The sequence below is a fragment of the Mya arenaria genome, chromosome 6, assembly GCF_026914265.1.
Source record: "Mya arenaria isolate MELC-2E11 chromosome 6, ASM2691426v1".
NCBI classification, from domain to species: domain Eukaryota; kingdom Metazoa; phylum Mollusca; class Bivalvia; order Myida; family Myidae; genus Mya; species Mya arenaria.
Window position 1 is genome coordinate 80,439,903 of NC_069127.1, and position 25,645 is coordinate 80,465,547.

At 37.4% G+C, this 25,645-nt stretch overlaps 1 protein-coding gene across 1 annotated transcript; it reads right to left on the reverse strand.

The window, feature by feature from the left end:
* Positions 1 to 424: 424 nt before the first annotated feature.
* LOC128237445 (katanin p60 ATPase-containing subunit A1-like) lies at positions 425 to 24,911 on the reverse strand. The gene is made up of 11 exons (XM_052952992.1): positions 24,845 to 24,911; positions 20,826 to 20,994; positions 19,358 to 19,548; positions 15,627 to 15,795; positions 13,079 to 13,182; positions 12,337 to 12,442; positions 6,242 to 6,400; positions 3,686 to 3,812; positions 2,933 to 3,067; positions 2,603 to 2,729; positions 425 to 2,323 (listed from the first exon to the last, which is right to left on the reverse strand). Exons 2-11 carry the CDS (start codon positions 20,991 to 20,993, stop codon positions 2,125 to 2,127), a joined length of 1,485 nt encoding a protein of 494 aa, XP_052808952.1. The 5' UTR covers position 20,994; positions 24,845 to 24,911; the 3' UTR covers positions 425 to 2,124.
* Positions 24,912 to 25,645: the final 734 nt, after the last annotated feature.

A 25,645-nucleotide genomic window follows, 5' to 3' on the forward strand; every position in this document is an offset into this window, starting at 1 on the left:
GTTGGAGTGGTAAGCACATCAGACTTTTGCATTGTTAGAGACGATAGCACATCAGACCCTTGCAATGTAGACTTGACCGAGATATTCTGCACATACACACTAAGACCATTATACACATTGACCATTTTGGTGACGCTTAGGCAAAGGCTTCTAAAGTGATTGATCGGACAAGACCTATTTTAGGTAATTAATTTCTATAATCACTGGGCGATAACTCTCAAATAACTTAAGCAATATGGTAGGTTATAGAACTTGTCCGAGATATTTTGCCTATACACATTCAGACTACATTTTGTGACGATTAGACAAAGGATTCTAAAGTAATTAATCAGAAAAGAACACTTTGAAGTAATTTCTATAATTTAAGGGCAATAACCTTTGAGTGAAAAATGCAAAAGAATGGGAAAAAACAGAACTCTTAATATATGGCTTCACCCAATTTATTCAAACATTTATGTTGAGAGAAAATCATTACATTTATGAAAAATATACAGTTTAAACGGGGCTTAATAGAAGTTCCACTGGACCAAAAAAACCTGGTCATGTTATCAATACTTGTTTACAACATACATGGGCACATACAGGTGTTTGTGATGAATTGATGTATGACTAAATATAAATTGATAATATCTTATTTTGAAGACGTTATATTAATATGATGCAAAAAAATCTAATATAGTCATAAATATCACGTTTTATTTTATAACCCATAAATAACAGTTTCGAAAAACATGACACCAAAATATGTCATGTTTCATGAGTTTGAGTTTTCCCCTACTCATATTCATGGTCTATAAATAACCCCCAATTGATACCCGTTTCATCAGTTGCAATGTCTCGAAATGACGGCATTTTATCAGAGTATTATTGGCACACTTTTTGGTTCTGTCTTAAATTTTAACTGGTTTTTTTCCTGTGTGTTTATGAATTTTTTAGATTTTTTTTACCATGTTATGGAATACAAAAGTTCACTAGGGAGCCAAAGAACATATAAGGTATAGCATGATAGAGCTATTCTGACAGTGTGTATCATGTTGAGTGCAGTGTGTAAACAAGTATCCCATACAGGTCAATACAGCTGCATGAAACAAATATACAAAACAAGAAGTGATAAACAGGCCCCAATTTCTCAAAACTTCTTAAGTCTCTTATAACAGGATTAAGTTAAACCCACTATTTTTGTCTTTCAATATTTTGCATTTAATATACTCCTTTAAATGTTTTAATACTTAAGATAGGAATTATCATTACAATTATCACAATAAACCATTTTTCATTTATTAAAATTCATGTAAAATTCAAGTATGTATTTTGGCTACTTGAAATAAGCAACTTAAAACTTAAACCTGTTAAGAAGTTTCAAGAAATTGGGACCAGGTCTACGGGTCTTTAGAAAAGCGCCCTATCGAAATATCATTTTTATTGTTTGCCAACTTTGATTAAGTCACTGCATTCCTTTGAATATACACACAATTCGGCAACTAAATTATTTCAATGAATTTTTTTCAGGAAATAGAGTGTGTTCTTTGAAAAGATATGTTACTGATCAATAAGTTTAAAAAAAAGATTAAAAATCACTTTGTAAAAGGAAGCACTCAACCAACAGCACTAGGATGGAACGGGATCAAAACAGGACAGTGTCATATAGATTTTTCCATATAGCATGTTGGATATGGAAAAGGATATTTATGGGCATAGGTTATGACACGATATTCACTGGCCGAAAAACATTTATTTTCAGCTAGTCAATATCAGTAGACAAACAATATGATTTTTAAATAAATTAAAAGGCAAAAAACCTATAACGAAAAAGAAGTAGAAAGAAAGTCTTAACACATTAGTATCACAAGAGTTTAACAGCACTTGTAATTTAATGTTTATACATGTCTTCATAGGTGTCTTCAAAAACATGTTTTGATCACAATGAAAAAGTGTATTCGTGTATTAAACTCTTATTTATACACTATAAATATAAATTGTGGTATTTACAATAGCTGCTTATACATATCATACACTTTAAACAAATGCATTTCAATAATAAAGTATAGTTCCAAGAATCACTTTCAACAGCAGTTCATTCAGCCTTCTAGATATCTGTACATGGTTTCCCAGTAAGAAAACAGTCTAGACTGAGCCAAACTCGCTCATCCACTCCTTGTATTTCTTGAGGTCGTCTGCAGATACACTCTTGTTCACCTTCTCCTTCGCCTCCAGGAAGTCCTCCATGGACGTCGGCAGACTCCACTCCTCCTTCGGGATATTCCGAATCTCCTCAGGGGAGAGGCCGCGGATACGGCGCCGGAATGACATCATAGCAGCGTCTCTGAAATATGTTGCATTGTACTTGTAGTGTTTACAACAATCAAAATAACCTTAAAATTAGTACTCTGTAAAAACATTTTGGAAAGAAGAAAGTTAATCACTAGGACACACGTTACTTGACAATCAATATTCAACCAAAGCCACCCGTGACACCTCTTTCAGGAGTATAAGTTATGGTTAAAAAACAACGGTTTTTGATAATATAAAAAGAACAACAACATGTTCAGTCAACCAGAACTTGTTCAACTGCAGCCAGAGGCCATGCTGTGGTTGCGTTTACCTGCACACATTGGTGATATCAGCCCCAGAGTAGCCATCTAGGGTTGCAGCAACCGCGGCCAGGTCAACATCTGGGGCCAGGGGAACCTCCTTCAGGTTGATCTTCAGCAGCTCCTCACGCCCCTTCTCTAGAACAAAAGGTAGATAGAAATTGAAAAGATGAAACACAGCCTAGACAAGAGAGGCTGCTTCAGATAAGGTGGCTGCGACAAATCCTGTATTGTTATGAGCTACTTATACAAATTGTTACCAAAATCTGAATTTTTTATGCAAATATTATCTTCGAGAACTGTAAGAAACTTTTTCACTGGTGTACAAGCCGGTCGGTCACCTGTTGGTAGAGGAATGTAGATTCGCTTCTCTAGACGACGACGGAGAGCCTCATCTAGATCCCAGGGGAAGTTGGTTGCGGCGAGAACCATCACGATCTTCGTAGAGTCCTCGACCTCACACGCACCAGCAACACCTTAAACAGATGTTTGTATAGAAACAATGTTACAATAAGGACATCAATTAATGTTACATTGCCCACATGATTTACCAAATAACAGCAATTATCTTCACATTTCCCCATTTTAACACAAAAGAACAGAAAAGAAATTGTTGAACTTAAAATTAAAACTTATTGCAAAAATAACAAGAGCACCGCCTGCAGGTGCTGAAGGCTCATCTGATTTTATTCTTTTACTGTTTATTTATTTCATTTATTACATTTGAAAGTGAACAGGTATTCCAGTTTGAAAGTGATAGCTTTGATAGTTTGCTTGAAGTGACCTAAATGCAAAACTAAACCAACAACGACAATCAAGTGACGACAATAGCTTGTCATTTTTTTCAAAAAATAAGACGAGCTCAAAATCTCTTTTTAAGGTCAGTAAAACAATAAACCTGTGGTGGATAACCATTGATTTATGGTGTAACACTGTTTTGAAATCATCTTAAGACAACTAAGTTTCATCAAAAGATTTTACTGATTGTTAAACATGTGAAAACCTTTGGTTGTAAAATAACAGATAAAACTTTCTAGATAAAGATGGAATTTAAGTTACATCAAAATAAAAATATTAAGTAGACATAGACGTACCATCCATCTGTATCAGAAGCTCAGACTTGACCCTGCGACTGGCCTCATGCTCCGAGCTGGATCCCCGCTTGGAGCAGATTGAGTCTATCTCATCAATAAAGATGGTGCTAGGGGCGTAAAACCGCGCCTGAAACAAGGGCAAACCATGATAGATGTAATTTTAATTAATTTTCAAATTAAAATGCTTTTTTCCCAGGCTCTAAAATTGGCATACCTTGTCATTTTTACCTCAATACCTTATGTTTTGAAGATTAATTTGTATTTATATGATGATAAATTTCCAAAAATCAATTTAAAATTCAATTTATTCCGGCATATTCAATTAAAATTTAAAAACATGAAGCTCTATTTAACATGAAGCTCTATTTTTTTCATAATGCCAATTGTTATTGTCAAACAAACGATTATATTATTTCTGCTTGCTTAAAACAACTTGTGAGTATTGACGGGTGCTCTTGCTTACCAACGTACAAAAACTTTATTCAACATTAGTTCTTATTTTCATATATCTCTACTGTTTTGTTTAATTTCCATAAAAACGCTTATAATACATGTATATCACTATACTGGTTAGGGACCCATTTGAATTAAATTTCATACAGAGAAATTTGGGCCCCTCATCTAATAATCAGTATAATAAGTTTTAAAATTAAAGCTAATGAGTTCACTTGCCAAACATACTCAGGAAAATCCAAAGTAATGACTGTGTACTGTACCAATAATTCACTCACTTTAAAAATTGTTAACTGAAAAAAATCTAAAAAAACAAATGATAATCACCTCCTGAAAAAAATAAGGTGCAAGCTTGTGCAGTCCAAATGTTGCTGATAAACTGCTTATTTTCATAGAAAACTTTAGCCTTCCAATTATGCTTTATTCAAACAAGCTATCAATCATATGAAAAACGATCATAATGGATTCCCTAAAAGAGGGCTTTACAGGGTGACTGAATAATTGTCGCAGGTAAAACAAGAGCCGTCGAAAGACAGCGCGGTTGAATACGCTGCTTTGACTTAGAATACAATAACGATGTAATAATACCAAGTTTGGTCTCTTTATGTCAAACCTAACTAAAATTATTTGATACATAAGGTGACTTTGATGCTGCCCTCCCACCAGCCTGCCCAAACAATGACGCAAGTCATTCAAATAACTTGATTTCCCATTATGAAAATGTGGTTAAGAATATACAAATATGCCTTTCATAGAAAATTAAAAATAAAAATAAAAGTTCAAGGGCCATAATTTGTATTTAGGCTTAAAACTGAGTTATGTTTCTTGTTGTAAGATGGTCGTAAATAATTTTGAATTTTGTTAAGTGCATTTCATGGACGGTATAGAAGTTGTTTTTTTAAAATCCCAACTTGCCCTTAACGTTTACTTGCCTAAAACTTTAACCTAAGTCAATCAGGGGCCATAACTTGTATAAAGGATATGGAGTTATGTAACCTCATTGGGTGATGGTCCTGAACAATTGTGTGAAGTATTAAGTCAATTGAATGAAGGGTTTAGAAGTTATTAAACAATATCCCAACCTGCCCTAAAACTTTAACCTAAGTTCCATAGTCAATCAGGGGCCATAATTTGTATAACAGATAATATGGAGTTATCTAACCTCATTATGTGATGGCTCTGAACATCTGTGTGAAGTATAAAGTCAATTGAATGAATGGTATTGGAGTTTTAAGTGAAAATCCCAACTTGCCCTAAAACTTTAACCTGCCCTAAAAAAGTCAATCAGGGGCCATAACTTGTATTTAGGATAATATGGAGTTATGTAACCTCATTGTGTGATGGTCTTGAACAACTGTGTAAAGTATTAAGTCTATTGAACAAAGGATATAGAAGTTATTAATAAAATTTCCAACTTGCCCTAAAACTTTAACCTAAGTTCCATAGTCAATCTGGGGCCATAATCTGTGTAAAAATAATATGGAGTTATCTAACCTCATCATGTGATTGCCCTGAACAACTGTGTGAAGTATGAAGTCAATTGAATGTAGGTTATTGGACTTATAAGTGAAAATCCCAACTTGCCCTAAAACTTTAACCAGACGCCGACGCTGGGGCGAGTAGTATAGCCCACCTATTCTTCGAATATTCGAGCTAAAAAGTAGTCCCTAAGTTTGACTTGAAAAACTGTGGTGAATTATTTGTGAAATTTAGGGAAGTACATAAACAACTTTGAAAGAGTGAATAAACCAGTGTTTGTTTACAAACAACTGTGAATATTTAAAAACAATGTTCCTGTTATAATTTTCCTACTGTTATTCAAACATTTTAAATTGGAAGAAAATAAGGCTTTAAAGTTCTTATATTCATATGCATTTCTATTTTCTGTCATTTTTCCCACTTTAAGAGAGCATACCTCAGGAAATATTTTCACAAGATTGATGACATTTGCCACACATATTCATAAAGTCTGTCATGCTTAAGGTGTACCAAGTTTCATGCAAATACCTTAAATAGTTTTTGAGGCCAAAAAGATTATTTTGAAAAAAACAAGATGACACCGCAGATGATTGTCAAACAATAGATGTACACAACTATACCTACCATCTCAAACAGCAACCTCACAAGTTTTTCAGACTCGCCGTGCCACTTGGAGGTGAGGGCAGCGGAGGAGATGTTGAAGAATGTGGTACCACACTCTGTGGCCACACCCTTGGCCAGCAAGGTCTTCCCCGTTCCAGGAGGGCCAACCATCAACACGCCCTGCACGAGACACACGTTGCAATGCTTACAACTAGGTACTACATACTCTGGTTAATGGTGAATTTAGTAGTAGTTTTGTGGAAACACACAAGAGTGTAAAGATCAGGCTCTTTTTTGTTGTTGGAAGAAACTAGCTGAACTAAATAATGCCAGATTAATATGGATGTTTTGTTTTAAAATATCATCCAGCTCAAAAGAGTTGTTTTGTTGCAATAAGATAAGCATGATGAACCTTTTTTAGTAATATCCTTCAATCTTTCACAAAGTGCCTTTCCACATCCCTCCACCATGCATGTACCATCTACCCATCCATCTGCCAGCGAGCAAAACAGACCAATAGATGGACCAATCTACACTTCATATATGTCCCAATCTTACCATCTCAAATAACAGGCGAACCATTTTCTCTGACACTCCCCGCCATTTAGAGGTAAGACTGGCTGCGGAGCAATTGAAGAAAGTAGTTCCGCACTCTGTAGCCACACCCTTTGCAAGTAGCGTCTTCCCCGTCCCCGGCGGCCCTATCATGCATACACCCTGCAGCCAGCACCACCACAACATGCGACTTAGTCTGTCTATACACCTATATAACCTGCAGACAATCTGCATATCCCAGCTTCTACGCTCCTGGTCATATTAAACTTGTGAAATGTCAGAGATTTCTTTACATTCTGAACAGCCACTCATTATCTTTATAAGACAATGATACCTAAATCTCGCAAATTTCATTTTACCTCAAGACAGTCTGAAGAATACCATCTGCAGTTTCACCAGGATTGCATCAAGGCTGACTTCTGTGCAAATAACTTGTCTTTAAACATCACTAGCTTTTTCACTCAAAGCAGACAAAATAGTTGTCTTGCCATTGATAATATATTAATGATTGGAGGATGCATAAGATTTGACATCAATGAATTACACTGAACCTGTGATAGGAACATGGATCTAGTGATGGACTTTCCTAGGATTGAGTTAAACCTTTCAGAAGTTTTTTTTTCAAAGTCTTGAGAGAGGAAGAAAACAGTTACAGTCCAAGCAAGAGAGAATTGATGTGTACAAGATGATTTCAAATCCTCAAGAGAGGAAGAAACAGTTACAGTCCAAGCAAGAGAGAATTGATGTGCACAAGATGATTTCAAATCCTCAAGAGAGGAAGAAACAGTTACAGTCCAAGCAAGAGAGAATTGATGTGTACAAGATGATTTCATATCCTCAAAAGAGGTAGAAACAGTTACAGTCCAAGCAAGAGAGAAATCATGTGTACAAGATGATTTCAAAGTCTCAAGAGAGGAAGAAAACAGTAACAGTCCAAGCAAGAGAGAAACCGTGTGTACAATTTTTTTTTTTGAAATAAGCTGATCTCTAATTTGTGTCATAGATGTATAGTTACTATAAACAGTACCAAGCATGAAGCTAGGATATTAAAATAAAGTCATATTTGAGAAAATATCGAAGGCCATACCAAAATGATTCTATGTTAAGCATCAGGTTCCAGTCACTTAACCTACCTACCCAGCAGGAAAAAACAAAGCACAAAGAATAAAACATAATAATATATCTTATTCTTTTTTCAGCAACCTTGATATCACATAATCAATGAAAATCATAAAGAAAGAAGCATATATACATTTGCAGGTTAATACACCTTAAAAATTCTTCTTATCTGTAACAATCTATTTTTTTACTCAGAACCTTGTTACATTAACTAATTACCTCTATAACATCATGTTTCTTTGTTTAATTAAGATACTGGTTTTTTTTTTTTTTTCATCTGAAAGCAAAATATCTAACCGCCCAAAGAGGCTAAAAAACCATAATATTTGTAATCACCTTATTTAAAAGCTGTTGCCTACGGGGGTATTTCAATACACACTCTGGGTGACCAAGTCGGCAGATACTTAATTCATAAATGGGTCATAGATAGTGTCGGTCATGATTCCCCCCCCCACACACACATGTGGGCCTCAGATAGTGTTGGTCATGATTCCCCCCCCACACACACACATGTGGGCCATAGATAGTGTTGGTCATGATTCTCCCCCACACACACACATGTGGGCCCTAGATAGTGTTGATCATGATTCCCCCCACACACACACATGTGGGCCATAGATAGTGTTGATCATGATTCCCCCCACACACACACATGTGGGCCATAGATAGTGTTGATCATGATTCCCCCCCACACACACACACGTGGGCCATAGATAGTGTTGGTCATGATTCCCCCCAAACACACATGTGGGCCATAGATAGTGTCGGTCATGATTCCCCCCCCCCCCACACACACACGTGGGCCATAGATAGTGTCGGTCATGATTCCCCCCACACACACATGTGGGCCATAGATAGTGTTGGTCATGATTCCCACCCACACACATGTGGGCCATAGATAGTGTTGATCATGATTCCCCCCACACACACACATGTGGGCCATAGATAGTGTCGGTCATGATTCCCCCCAAACACACACACACATGTGGGCCATAGATAGTGTCGGTCATGATTCCCCCACACACACACACATGTGGGTCATAGATAGTGTCGGTCATAATTCCACCCCCCACACACACACATGTGGGTCATAGATAGTGTCGGTCATAATTCCACCCCCCACACACACACATGTGGGCCATAGATAGTGTCGGTCATGATTCCCCCCAAACACACACACATGTGGGCCATAGATAGTGTCGGTCATGATTCCCCCCCCCCCCACACACACACATGTGGGTCATAGATAGTGTCGGTCATGATTCCCCCCCCACACACACACATGTGGGCCATAGATAGTGTCGGTCATGATTCCCCCACACACACACACATGTGGGTCATAGATAGTGTCGGTCATTATTCCCTCCCCCACACACACACATGTGGGCCATAGATAGTGTCGGTCATGATTCCCCCAAAACACACACACATGTGGGCCATAGATAGTGTCGGTCATGATTCCCCCCCCACACACACACATGTGGGCCATAGATAGTGTCGGTCATGATTCCCCCACACACACACACATGTGGGTCATAGATAGTGTCGGTCATTATTCCCTCCCCCACACACACACATGTGGGCCATAGATAGTGTCGGTCATGATTCCCCCAAAACACACACAAATGTGGGCCATAGATAGTGTCAGTCATGATTTCCCACACACACACACATGTGGGCCATAGATAGTGTCGGTCATGATTCCCCCCCCCCCCCAAACACACACACATGTGGGCCATAGATAGTGTCGGTCATGATTCCCCCCACACACACATGTGGGCCATAGATAGTGTCGGTCATGATTCCCCCCCCACACACAATCATGTGGGCCATAGACAGTGTTGGTCATGATTCTCCCCCACACACACATGTGGGCCATAGATAGTGTTGATCATGATTCCCCCCACACACACACATGTTGGCTATAGATAGTGTTGATCATGATTCCCCCCACACACACACATGTGGGCCATAGATAGTGTTGATCATGATTCCCCCCACACACACACATGTTGGCTATAGATACTGTTGGTCATGATTCTCCCCCACACACACGTGGGCCATAGATAGTGTCGGTCATGATTCCCCCCCCACACACAATCATGTGGGCCATAGACAGTGTTGGTCATGATTCTCCCCCACACACACATGTGGGCCATAGATAGTGTTGATCATGATTCCCCCCACACACACACATGTGGGCCATAGATAGTGTTGATCGTGATTCCCCCACACACACACACGTGGGCCATAGATAGTGTCGGTCATGATTCCCCCCCCCCACACACACACATGTGGGCCATAGATAGTGTCGGTCATGATTTCCCCCACACACACACACACGTGGGCCATAGATAGTGTCGGTCATGATTTCCCCCCCACACACACACACGTGGGCCATAGATAGTGTCGGTCATGATTCCCCCCAAACACACACACACGTGGGCCATAGATAGTGTCGGTCATGATTCCCCCCACACACACATGTGGGCCATAGATAGTGTTGGTCATGATTCCCACCCACACACATGTGGGCCATAGATAGTGTTGATCATGATTCCCCCCCCACCCACACACACACATGTGGGCCATAGATAGTGTCAGTCATGATTCCCCCCAAACACACACACATGTGGGCCATAGATAGTGTCGGTCATGATTCCCCCCCACACACACACACAGGTGGGTCATAGATAGTGTCGGTCATGATTCCCCCCCCACGCACACACATGTGGGCCATAGATAGTGTCGGTCATGATTCCCCCCAAACACACACACATGTGAGCCATAGATAGTGTTGGTCATGATTCCCCCCACACACACAAGTGGGCCATAGATAGTGTCAGTCATGATTCCCCCCCCCACACACACATGTGGGCCATAGATAGTGTCAGTCATGATTTCCCCCACACACTAACATGTGGGCCATAGATAGTGTCGGTCATGATTCCCCCCCCCACACACACATGTGGGCCATAGATAGTGTCAGTCATGATTTCCCCCACACACTAACATGTGGGCCATAGATAGTGTCGGTCATGATTCCCCCACACACACACATGTGGGCCATAGATAGTGTCGGTCATGATTCCCCCCACACTCACACACATGTGGGCCATAGATAGTGTCGGTCATGATTCCCCACACACACACATGTGGGCCATAGATAGTGTCGGTCATGATTTCCCCACACACACATGTGGGCCATAGATAGTGTCGGTCATGATTCCCCCACACACACACACATGTGGGCCATAGATAGTGTCGGTCATGATTCACCCCACACACACACAGATATTGGCCATAGATAGTGTCGGTCATGATTCCCCCCCCACACACACATGTGGGCCATAGATAGTGTCGGTCATGATTCCCCCCCCACACACACACACATGTGGGCCATAGATAATGTTGGTCATGATTCCCCCCCCACACACACACGTGGGCCATAGATAGTGTCGGTCATGATTCCCCCCCCACACACACACACAGATATGGGCCATAGATAGGGTCGGTCATGATTCCCCCACCCACACACTTGGTCATGATTCCCCCCCACACACACATGTGGGCCATAGATAGTGTTGGTCATGATTCCCCCCCCCCCACACACACACGTGGGCCATAGATAGTGTTGGTCATGATTCCCCCCACACACACACACGTGGGCCATAGATAGTGTCGGTCATGATTCCCCCCACACACACACAGATATGGGCCATAGATAGTGTCGGTCATGATTCCCTCACCCACACACTAGGTCATGATTCCCCCCCCCCACACACATGTGGGCCATAGATAGTGTTGGTCATGATTCCCCCTTACACACACATGTGGGCCATAGATAGTGTCAGTCATGATTCCCCCACACACACACACATGTGGGTCATAGATAGTGTCGGTCATGACTCCCCCACACACACACACATGTGGGTCATAGATAGTGTCGGTCATGACTCCCCCACACACACACACATGTGGGCCATAGATAGTGTCGGTCATGATTCCCTCACACACACATGTGGGCCATAGATAGTGTCGGTCATGTTTCCCCCCCCCCACACACACATGTGGGCCATAGATAGTGTCGGTCATGTTTCCCCCCCCCCACACACACATGTGGGCCATAGATAGTGATGGTCATGATTCCCCCACACACACAGTCATGTGGGCCATAGATAGTGTAGGTCTTGATTCCCCAACACACAAATGTGGGCCATAGATAGTGTCGGTCATGATTCCCCCCACACACACATGTGGGCCATAGATAGTGTCGGTCATTATTCCCCCCACACACACACATGTGGGCCATAGATTGTGTCGGTCATGATATCCCCCCACTCACACATGTGGGTCATAGATAGTGTATTGTAACATACAATTTTGTGAAAATGGTTCCAAATGACAAGTTTGAACCAATCCCAGAGGGACTGTTACAATACCTTCCATGGCCTTCGTATTCCCTTGAAGAAGTCTGGAATGATGAGTGGCAGCACGACGGCCTCCTGTAGTAGTTTTTTGGCCTCTACCAGGTCCGCTATGTCACTCCTGGGGACATACCACAGAAGCGTTAGTACAATCACATACCACAGGCATACACCTGGCCCCAATTTCTTGAAACAGGCTTACGGTAAGTAGCGTATTTCAATTAGCTAAAATACATACTTAAATTGAGCTATTATGAAAGGAAAATGTTTTTTGTGATTATCATAAATTTAATTTGTATCTAAAGTACAAAAGTTCTTAAAGAAGTAAATATTATGCAAATCATTGAAAAACAAAATTAGCCAGCTTAGCTTAATCCTGTTAAGTTTCGAGAAAATGGGCCCTGTACTTATGAGCACTTTGCTACAAATATGTGTAAGTTATAAAATTATTTAGAGAAAAGTTTAAATGCTACAATAAGCAAAATTGATTCTAAAAAATTGGGTTAAGACAATTTCTACATTAAACCTGTTAATTACACAACAGCCAATAGTATAAACTTCGATAAGTTGTCTACAGGTTGTTTTTAGTCTAGTTTGTAAATTTTACTGATATGATTGGTTAAATACTGCATAAGTATTGACCAATCAATAAACATTTTGGCTTACTTGGACCGAACGCAAAATCTTAACAAGTTTTATACAATTGGCTACAGGTGTACTACATGTATATGTAGGTTCACAGATCTATGGAACATACCAGTGAACATTGGGATTCTTCTGTACAATGTCTCTCTCCAGGTTCTCCACAAGGTCCTTGTCATGGCCTTGAGGGTCAAACTTCTTCTCATCTCCTTCCTCTGGCTACACAACAGATATTATACAGGGTTTGTTAGTTGAACAACCACACAGGCAGATAATTCATCTTGCCAGACCAAAAAGAAAAATACATTTTTCCAGACAAACAAGAGAAAAAAATTTTTTGCCAGATATAAAAAAAACTATTCATTTTGCAAGACAAACAAAAATATTACCTAATAAATCTTGCCAGACAAACAAGAAAAAAAACACCATTTTGCCAGACACACAATATTTTGCCAGACATACAATAATAAAACATATAATGCCAGACACACAATGATAAATTTTATAATGCCAGACATGCAATGATAAAACAAAGATCATACCAGACATACAATGATTAAACATATAATGCCAGACATACAATGATTAAACATATAATGCCAGACATATAATGATAAACATATAATGCCAGACATACAATGATAAAACATATAATGCCAGACATAAAATGATAAACATATAATGCCAGGCATACAATGATTAACATATAATGCCAGACATGCAATGATAAAACATATAATGCCAGACATACAATGATTAAACATACAATGCCAGACATACAATGATAAAACATATAATGCCAGACATACAATGATAAACATAAAATGCCAGACATACAATGATAAAACAAATAATGCGAGACATACAATAATAACACATATATAATGCAAGCCATACACAAATAACACATATATAATGCCAGACATACAAGAATAAAACATATATAATGCCAGACATACAAGAAAAACATATATAATACGAGACATACAAGAAAAACACATATAAATATTATAAAGTCAGACATACAAAAATATCACAAACAGAATGCCAAACATACAAGAATAACACAATTATAAAATACCAAGCATACAATAATAATATTTAAACTAGAAGCGCAGCAATGCGACGAAACCAGGTTTTTGTTATGGGCAATCAGAAATTATAGCGAATTAATTTGTTTTATGACTTTATCTTTACTTTCATCAAAAAGAGACGCCCCCCTCAAAAGCAATCCCAAGCTAGCTCTTTACATAAGCTACCCACACACCAAGTTTAATCAATATCTATCAATGCTATCAAAAGTTATTTGGCAACAAACATTTTTCTATTTCAAGTAACAGTGACATTGACCGTAGCCCCTCCCCACTCAAAAGCAATCCCAAGCTAACTCTTCACATAAGCTACCTACACACTAAGTTTCATCAATATCTATCAATGCTAACTTATGTTATTGGGCAGAAACCATTCTTTTATTTTAAGTAACAGTGAGCTTGACCATTTTACTATTTTAAGTAATAGTGACCTTGACCTTAGCCCCTCCCCACTCAAAAGCAATCCCAAGCTAGCTCTTCACATAAGCAACTTACACACCAAGTTTCATCAATATCAGTCAATGCTAACTTAAGTTATTGGGCAGAAACCATTTTTCAATTTTAATTAACAGTGACCTTGACCTTAGCCGCTCCCCCCTCAATAGCAATCCCAAGCTGATTCCTCACATAAGCTACCTACACACCAACTTTCGTCAATATCTATCAATCCTAACTCAAGTTATTGGGCAGAAACCATTTTTCTATTTTTAGTAACAGGCGACCTTGACCGTATCCCCACCCCCCTCAAAAGCAATCCCAAGCTAGCTCTTCCCATAAGCTACCAACACACCAAGTTTCATCAATATCTATCAATGCTAACTAAAGTTATTGAACAGAAACCAATGTTTGACGCCCTCCCGCCTGCCCAACGACAACCTCATTATAATAACCCGGTTTTAGTTGAAAACCTGGTTAATAATGCCAGATAAACAAGAATAAAACATATACTATGCCAGACATACAATAACACATGTATAATGCCAGATACACAATGCCAAACATACAAAAAAAAACCACATGTATAATGTCAGACATACAAGAATAAAACATATTTAGACAGACATACAAGAATAAAACATACATTTTGCCAAACATACAAAAATAAAACATACATTTTGCCAAACATACAAAAATAAAACATACATTTTGACAGACATACAAGAATAAAACATACATTTTGCCAGACAAAAGAATAAAGCATACATTTTGCCTGACATACAAGAATAAAGCATACATTTTGCCAGACATACAAGAATAAAGCATACATTTTGCCATACATATATGTACTAAAGAATAAAACAACCAATTCAAATGTTTGTTAGTCAGACATAATTCTACAATTAAATACTATTAAAGAGAACCATTCAACCAATATTTTATCAACAAAAGCAATAATTTAGGACTCACTTTATTATAAATTTTGTGACATTCAACAGTTCACTCAATCACTGAGCAGATCTGATTTGAATTATAACCTTAATTATATCAAGGTTCAAAATTGTGTATAAATATGAAAGTGATTACCGTACATGAGTGATTACCCACTGATTGTCACCCCGATTTTGCTTATACCTTTTTCTTTGCCTGTTGTCCCCTGCTGCCCCTGTCCCCAGGTCGAGACCCACGCTGCTGGCCATAGTTGGCCGGGGAGTTGTTGGATGGCTTTGAGCGATAACGGCTGCTTGACTCACTCTTCTTAGGGGCCGCCCTCGGAACATTACCACGGATATTTGGCGAGGGTCTGATAATGGAAAATCCAGTTTTAATCAACTTGGAATTAGGCAATAACTTTCCCAATAAGCATTAAGGTTTAATAAGTCTATGTTCATTTGCAGATATTGACGACATGACTTCAATTGCATTAATTAATTTCAACTTCTTATGTATAATTTGAAGTATTTATGCTTGGCAAAGCAGTGTGGCTGTTGTCTTATTTAGTTCAATTACATTAAAAAAACCTTTTTACCCAATAGATTTATCTTACTGTCACCATTTTCACCGTATTTTGAGCAGCTATTTTGCACTGGGGTAAAATTAAGCTTCTACCAATGATATTAATATTACATTCAAAGTTAAGTACCCTTTTCCCTTTTTCATAATTGTAAGTGATTTTAGTTAAACACTTCAGGTAATATATAGATATGGTTATTTTTAGAGTCAGAGTGTGATATTTTTCTTTTCTATAAATTATAACTGATAAAAAAAAAACTGATAAAAATTCTGTTTTCATTGTTTAAGAATCACAAGAAACACCACAATGCCACGAAACCTGGTTTTCGATATGGGCAATCAGAAATTATAGCCAATTAATTTCTTGTATGAGTTAGGAAAAAGTAGCACCATAAAGTTATTGGGCGAATACCATTTTTCTGTTTTTATTAACAGTGACCTTGACCCAACCCCACCCTCCAAAGCAATCCCAAGCTAGCTCTTCACATAAGCAACATACACATAGACTTTCATCACAATCCATCAATTCTAATTATGTTATTGGGCTGAAACCTTTTATACTATTTATAGTCACAGTGACCTTGACCCTACCCCCCTCAAAAGCAATCCCAAGCTAGCTCTGAACATAAGCTACCTCAAACCAACTTTCATCATATCCATCAATTCTTACTTAAGTTATTCTAGCTTAAGTTATTTGGCGGAAACCATTATTTCCACCATTTCTCTATTTTAAGTAACAGTGACCTTGACCTTGACCCAACCCCACCCTCAATAGCTATCCCACGCTAGCACTTCACATAAGTTACCTTCACACCAACTTTCATCACTATCCATCAATTTCTACTAAAGTTATTGGGCAGAAACCATTTTCTATTTTTGTTACAGTGACCTTGACCTTGATCTCAACCCAATCCCAAGATAGCTCTTCACATAAACTACCTACACACCAACTTTCATTTCTATCCATCAATGCTAGCTTAAGTTATTGGGCAGAAACCAATGTTTCCACCATTTTTTAGACTATCTGCACATGCGCGCAGGTAGTCTTAAGACCGCAAACTCCAAAGAACTACTTCTATTCATGTTGTTTTAACCCATTTTTTTGTCTCAATGCGCTCTATCTTTAGCAGAATGACGTCGAAACCATAAAAATAGATTAGTTGTTTTGCAGTCTGAGTATGAGTTCTTGCTTGTTCGGCTATTTTCGCGCTGTATTTCTGTATCCCGGCGTTTTATTTTTAGCAGAATATAACTATTTTTAAATCGCTATATTTATCAGATTAATGTAGGTTATTTTAATGGAGGATCTGGTAGGAAGGTTACATAATGATATTCACTCTGAGTTTAGTCCAAGATGTTCCAGATATTATTACCGACTGCAAGTGTCCAATCGCCTGCAGGGTTTGTTATTTTAACCTGACGTGACCCTGAAGCACGCTTATTTGTAATGGTGCATTTCTTATATTACTTTTATGAGATAAGAAACAAAAATGATTGTCTGAGTGTCAAAATAGCTGTATCTCAGGTTTCGCGTTGCTAATGCTTCAAATACTATGATTTGCCTGCTATTCACTAACAAAATACTATTCATTCTATGATTTTTAGGCGTTTATATTATTAATAAGATGATTTCATTTTTTTTGCATAAAAGCTTTGTTCCAGTGTATTCTTGGCATAGCTTTAGACATTAGGCTTTCCTCCCAAGCTAGCTCTTCAGATAAGCTACCTACACACCAACTGTCTTCATTATCAATCAATTCTTACTTAAGTTATTAGGAAACCAATTTTCTAAAAAATACATTATTATCACCATCGGTGACCTCAAAAGCAATCCCAAGCTAGCTCTTCACTAAGCTAGGATCACACTAACTTTCATTACTATACATCAATGCTAGCTTACGTTATTGTGTGGAAACCAATGTATGACCCCGCCCGCCCGCCCAACGACATCCCCATTCTCATAACCCAGATTTCATTGAAAACCTGGTAAAAACAATAAACTCTGGAATATAACCTTCAGAGCATTGCATATGTTGACATACATTTTTCATGAGAAAATCTTAAAACTTTCCTATTTCTAATAATGTAATATCCATAAAAAAATGGAATGCTATTGAATTAAGTATGTATTAGGACTTCTGTTACCTACTCCATCCAGACCTTAAGAATTAAAATAAAAGTTTTATGAAAATAACTAATCGAAAAAACTGTACTACCGACACTTCGTCAAGCTTTGCATCAGCATTGTGATTTATCAGCAACAGAAAGATCTTAATATTTCAAAGATGCACTATTACTCCCAAATAAGATTTAACACATTTAATACAATAGTTTAAATACACCAAAAAGGATGAACAAATGTCAAAAACAATGGTGCTTATGAAGGATACCGAGTTTAATTTGAAAGAAATGTGCAGACAACACAGTATTGCTAGCTTATGAGACGATAGTTAATCACAGTAAATCTTTTAGCATTCACCAATCATTGAATTTTTTTGCGTTTTCAGCCATTAAATAAACGGTTATAATATTGTTATCAGTAATTCATATTTTCCATAAATGCATTATTTAGTAAGTAGATGAAGGTTTATCACTCAAAATTTGTGATTGTTATACAATGTGTATGTATTGATTTTGAATAAGAGTGTCACTTTAAACATTATTAACATTCCAAGAAATTCTTCAAACCAAGAAAGAATTGTTCATTATGAATTGGCTGATGTGTCATTGACACTACAACCGTTGCGGATGTTTAAACAAAATGGGCAATTTATACTTATGTTTATTGTGTGTACATTATCTATATTTTCTTTTGACAAACATTTTTATGTTAAGTGATAACTCAAAAGCATGAGTTTATATACTATAATTGATCTAAAAGTTAATATATGAAAAAATAGAAAATGTATACCAAATGATTGCCTCTACTTAATGTCTCATATTTCCTCAGTTGATAATCACAATTTAAGAATCATTCTTACACATTGATGGTTACTGATAGATATCACTTTTTGTATGAAAATATCTCCTTTCTTCTAGTGATGCATGTGTGCTGAAAAGACTCTTTTTGGGGGGTACTATCAAAGCAGAGGAAAACAAATAATTGATATTAGAAAGCAATATAACATTACAATTGATAGAACATCACATGGGCCTATGATTTAAACAGAAGTTTTCAAAACAAATGCACAGAAACTTGGGATTTATGTATGTCATACATGGTAAGCAATAAAGTGCTCAAAATACTGTAAAAATGGTACGTGCTTAAATTATTTTCAATGAAAGAGACGGTGCATTACATTTAATTTGCACCCATTATTCCATGTTATATCAAGTATAGTGTAATATCACACCTGTTTTCCACGGGTGTGGGAGGTGGCCACACATCTGGGTCTCGTGTCGGCTCTTCTTGCCGGGAATAATCGTCAAACTGAGACCCATAGTCTGGCTGCTGACGGGAAAATCGGCTCTCTGATGTCAAACATGAAAGGGTTTTCTGGATATCCTTAACTTGCTCATACTCGGAACTCACCTTTGAGCGTAGCTGAAAATATTTCAGTTGTATACATTACTAAAATACATGATCAAGATGTTTATATCGCCATGAATGTTTCTCAATTTGAAAAACTAAAATTCTGTAAATGATCACAGATCAATCGAATGTGTTGCCTGTAGGGATCACCAAGTATTCTGCTAGTAAATGTCGTCATGATCTTTGCCTACTGACCTCTAAAACAAAAGTGTTTATCTATTGAACCTTACAAATGTGAAAGCCAAGTTTGAAGACTTAACAGCAGGTCATACAAAAGTTATTGACCAGAAACACAATTGTGACGCCAGTCAAAGTAATCTCTAGGTATCTGCCATGACTCACTGATTTTAATTTATGAGGAAGGCTGGATTCATACTATTATTAAAATTGGCCTACTGAACTGAGAACCCTAGATATGCAAGCTTAAGCTGTTTGGTATACTGTTCAATGACATTAGTTGGTATGCTCTCTGTTATGTACACAATGTACAGTTGAACACCGCTAATCCGAACACCGCTGATCCAAAATTATCGCTATTTCGAAATTATTTTTCGGTCCTGATTTTACTCCTTCTTTATCTAACTAAATTTTTAATCTTTAATCTGAAATCGCTAGTCCGAAATAATCGCTATTCAGAAGTAAAAATTACGGCCCCGATTTGGTATTTCACACCTATTTATCAATTCTTATTTCGAACTCAATCATGTCATAGATTTTCACACCATCGGCATCGGCTTGAGGTGACAATGGAGCACAATTAGCCCTTGTTAAAGAATGACATTGAGCACGCGTATGTTACAAACATCGATGTCAGAAAATAAGCGATTCATTTGGGTAATGTTGTGTGTATATTATTGCTGGTCAACACAACCTGAATATCATTCGAAAATGTCTATCTCATCAGATTCGATTGCTCACTCGACCCGCTACCAAAGAATCCGTGCTTTGTTCTGAATGCATGTATGCATGTGTTGTAATTTAGTTTTAAATGTTTTATGTTGTTTTAATAAAGAAGTATAATTTAACAAATTATTTGTCATTTATTAAACAATAAATCAACAAATATTTTTGTATACGAAACATCACTCAAACCGAATGTATCGTATTGTAACGTATAACCGACATGCAATTTTCACGACTTAGTATTTCATGTCATCTATATTTCGCGAATACTGTCATTTTCTGAAAATTGTTAATCCGAAATATCGCTATTCCAAAATAATTTGTTGGGTGCGTACGGTTTCCAATTAAAGGTGTTCAACTGTAGTTAAAAATTAAAATAATTCTACCTTCTGATATTCATTCTTCTTCTCTGGGTCCCTGATAACGTTCATGAGCTTCTGCATCTGCTGTAAGAAGCCTTGGTAGTAGACAACAGATGTGTCATACTTCCCAAATAATGCCTGCTCCCGTGCTTGCTTCAGGTTCTCATACACTTCTTCAAAGTCAGCACCCATCCTGAAATATATACTTGAAGGTAAACAAAACATACAAAACTACCTACATTCCTACACTTAAACATGTGGATAGGGAACCACATACCCACACCTAAACATGTGCGTAGGGAAACATGTACCCACACCTAAACATGTGGGCCCACACCTTAACATGTGGGCCCCCACCTAAACATGTGGGAAGGGAAACACATACCCACACCTTAACATGTGGGTGGGGAAACATGTACCCACACCTTAACATGTGGGTAGGGAAACACGTACCCACACCTTAACATGAGGGTAGGGAAACACATACCCACACCCATGTTCGTGGGTAAACACTTACCATACCTAAACATGAGGGTAGGGAAACTCATGCCCACACTTTTGAGTACAGTGAATGATATAAATTATAACTTTGATAACCTTCAGTTATCGTAAATGATGGGACCAAGTGGCATTTAGAATCACAGTGCACTGCATTCACCATTGAGTGAATGTCTTTGGACACCAATTTTTTTCTATTTTCTATAACATTGAACAATCAGTTTCATTTTAATGAGTATAGTGTCTATCAACGTATATTGTGCCCTTTTAATGATCATTACAAAACAAACATAAGATTTTTGTAGAGATAAAGAGAATACTAGGTTAGTGCCGTGGACGGAGGAAGTTTATCTGGCAAGGCGGAGGAATTTATCAGGTGAGCCAAAGACTTTCTCCATCCACGGCACTAACCTAGTATTCTATTTAAGCTTAAAGTCAAAGTCATTGCATTTTAATACGTCATTATCAATTCAAAACATATAAACCTTTTAAAAGTGCATAAACATAAATCAGTCACCAAACATTATCTGATAATGTAACAATTATTCCGCAAGTTACAGAGTACACTACACAGGTCATGGTTCAAGATCACGAGTGTTTACAAGGAATCGTCACATGTTAAATGGATTTAATTCATGTTGATAGTGTTGGATGTTCAGAACCGCACTGGCAAAGAGATCATTTATTTCTGTTGTAAGTGAGATTTTGTCATTCACCACAGAAATGAAACTAACTATCGCTGAATGCTGCACACTTTCCAGCATTTGCGGGTGGGGTAAGATTTTCACATCACAGGGCTCATCCTACCAGGCAACTTAGGCGATTAAGTCGCCCTGCCCTCCCACGGCGACTTCGCTATTTTCTAAGATTAAAGCGAAGTCAACTTCGCGGACTTTTTCAGATATCAAAAAAACGATATCGCTCTCAAATACAACAGACATCGATCAGAACTACCGCTTGTCAAAACAGAGCGACTGCATCCCGCCTGTAAGTGTGATTGACAAATAGCCAATCGTGTTAAACCTAGTAAATTTGCTACATTGACTTCGGCCAATGAGAACGCTTGTTTTATTCAATCGAGGCACGTGTTTGCACCATTGAATTTGTGTACATGCGCTACGTCATCGATGTAATAAAATTGTAAGGGATTAATATTTACACTTGCCGTTGTTTGTAAATGTCAATAAGTGCCAATAAGGATTTATACTTTATGACAATAACGGTTTAAACGATGTGCACTGATGAAATTGGTGTGATTACCGCGAAGTTAGCGAGGAGGGCAAGTGCGAATCACACTTCCAGGTTTGTTGTTTTTATTTATTTTGCTTTCATTATTATTTTTTCTTTGATCGGTTCACATCAATATTCTATATATGAGATATCATTCAAAAAGTCAAATTATCCAAATAATTTCAGTTGGTACAAACTTTTTATATGAAATATTTTGTGTATTTTCAGCCAATCAGCATATGGCCGCCTTAGAGAACACAGTTCTGCTGTCCGAGGAGCCCATGAAGAAAATCGTACTGGCCAAACTGTCCAAGGATGATGAGCTTGGTGTCAATCTCCTTAATACTGCCTACCACCTGGCCAAGCGGGAACTCCCGAAGGAGGAGTTTCAGTGATGATATATTGACTAGTTTTTGTTTTTTTTACAATTGATGTCATGTTGTTTGATATAAGCTAGTTCTGTTTGTATTAGCTTATTTGATTTATTTATGCAGTATTTAAATTCTGATATATTTATGTGTGCATGATAGGTTTGAATGAAATAAAATGTTTGAAACTTGCATTGTTTTATTTTTTTTAAAAGGTCAGGGCTTTTTCTATAGTACCCACGGGTCGGACTATAGGACCCATTCCCAAAATAAAATATAAGATTTGTTTCCCAATCTTCAGAAAAAAATCCCAATCAAAAGTAAAAAAAAAAAATAATATGTGATGTTAAGTTTGGGGGGTGATTGAATTTAGAATTAATTGTTTTTATCACATTCAGAAATCAGTATGAAATATTATCTGTCATGATTTATTACAATTGATATTTCAGCCTTTTCATGTCGTTTGTAAGGGAAAAGAAACTAATATTTAATAATATCCTCATTCGCAGGAGACTGTAAAAATTCCGAATTTCTGCATATTTCGCGACGCAAGTTTCCCCAAAATGTCTAGGGGCAGAAAAAACCCTGAAGGTAAATACCAACTAAAAACAACCAGTATGACCATTAATTTTTAAAACAAGAACAACACCTATTTGAATGCATAGAAAAGTTGTCCAGGACACACCAGAACCCACCATTTAACATTTAAAATCTCAAAATTTTCAGACTTGACAGAGGGGGAAACCCCATCCCATACCCTCCCCCAATCTCTCTTCTCCCAAAAATTTCTGTGTAGGATGAGCCCTGCATCACGTAGATTTTCTGGTCGATTGTTCTGCCAGTGTCATTATTATGCAGGGTGATGGGACATTATGGGCGAATGATTGTTGACGTCGGTTGTTGGCGGACTATTGATAAAATACTGAAACATTATTTGTGCGTTTCCTCTTGACATTTCAGAATAGAAAAAAGTCTGCTTTCGCGGTCACATGACCAACTGACTGTAGATAAACATCACGTGGTCTACTATCCTAATAAACTTAAATTTACACAGCACCTGAAATGTTATTGGACCAATTTGTATGCAAGTGACAGTATAAAAAAAGATACTAGCCTTCATAATTGGCGTTTTTTAACTAATAGCTATGAGGCCACATATTTCCCAGTCAAAACAGCACAAAAATATCACTTTTGTCTTTTCATCTGTATACAAAATTTGAAATCATATGCTTTCTTGTTTTTTTCTAGTTTTTTTTCAACAGCCAACTGTCATGACAAACAAAGATCAAATAAATTATATTCGTTTGTCTGTTTTTGTTATGTATCATTCGTTCAGAAAAATTTGCTGTGTGATTTCATTTTAAAGACAATGGAAAGGCTTCAAATTTACTATTAATTGGTTGTAATATGCAAATATTAGTCGGTTCAAAAGCGCTTGTCGCTTATGTTATATTGTTATTTCTGACTTGCCGACTTAAAATAAAATTTATCTTATCTTAAATATCAAAAAAAGTTAAGACACCATTTCCATAAAATGTCAGAAAAATTTTGAAATAGAATTTGACCCCATCTGTTAAAGTATTTAACAAATGTCTTGAATTTCAGTTATTTGACATTTGTGTTATGTTTCCAACTTAAAATTTCAGTTAAGAAAGAGCCGAAGTTCAGTTTTAAGAACAAAAGTATGGCCTATGGGATCTCTAAACTGATCAGGAAGGTTTCTTGAAAAGAATAAAAAAAAGTGCCCAATATCTACACCCCTACTAACAGAAGGGATTTTTTAGTATTTTTGTCGGAGTCTCGAAATTACATGACAACGTACAAAGCCAACGATAACATTTCAATCGTGGTTTAAAATCTGTATCAAGCTGACTCAGTAAACTTCAGATAACATTATAGAAAACTGATTTGATGTTCAATGATTTAACAGCTATTTCTCTCACTTACTTGACAAAATTCGTTTGTTTTACTTTGTGGAATGTCACTTCGTACTTCTGCGATACGTACACCTCCGTTTTCGTACCTGTATACTTTCGTACAATTTGCAAAGTATTCCGAGCGTTTTTTATAAATTGAGAATTTTCCTCTGGCTTCCTGCCTTTTTGATAAGATCCCAATGATTTGATTTATATTATTGGAGTTCGCTAAATTAGAAAATAACGAACATTCTAAATACCCAAATAAATTTGAATTGGCTTTCTAACGGGTCTAGCTAAATGGCTGTCAACGAGTCTCTTTACAGTACAGGGGTAATACATAAGCAATGTCAAAATAGTAAAAATGCATCAATGAACGCTCATCATTGTAGCTAGCTGTCTAATGTGATCTCAAAACCCCACAGACTTCAAACACTTAATAAAATCTCAAATACTACTTTCTCTAAGCCTTAATAATTTCAACATCTCTCTCTGTGCCACTTGCAGATAAAAACCTATGGCGCCAAACAAGAGGTCCAGACCAGAAGCCGTTCATCGTATAACTTTACGAGTTACAATGACTGCTTCCTAGCCACAATAAATTAATAGTAGAAACTTTCCTCACCTAAACCATGGCCAGCTTTATCTCTAGATAAAATCCTACAACACCAAACAAAAGGTACAGACCAGACGCGTATCAGTACATGTATATACGAGAGAAAGTTGATGCAAGACATCTGAATGTCGCCGGAAAACTTTGCATACGTTTTAATCACGTAATCACGTGCTTCAATGTCGAGGTCTTTAATTAAAATTAAAATTACATTTTTAA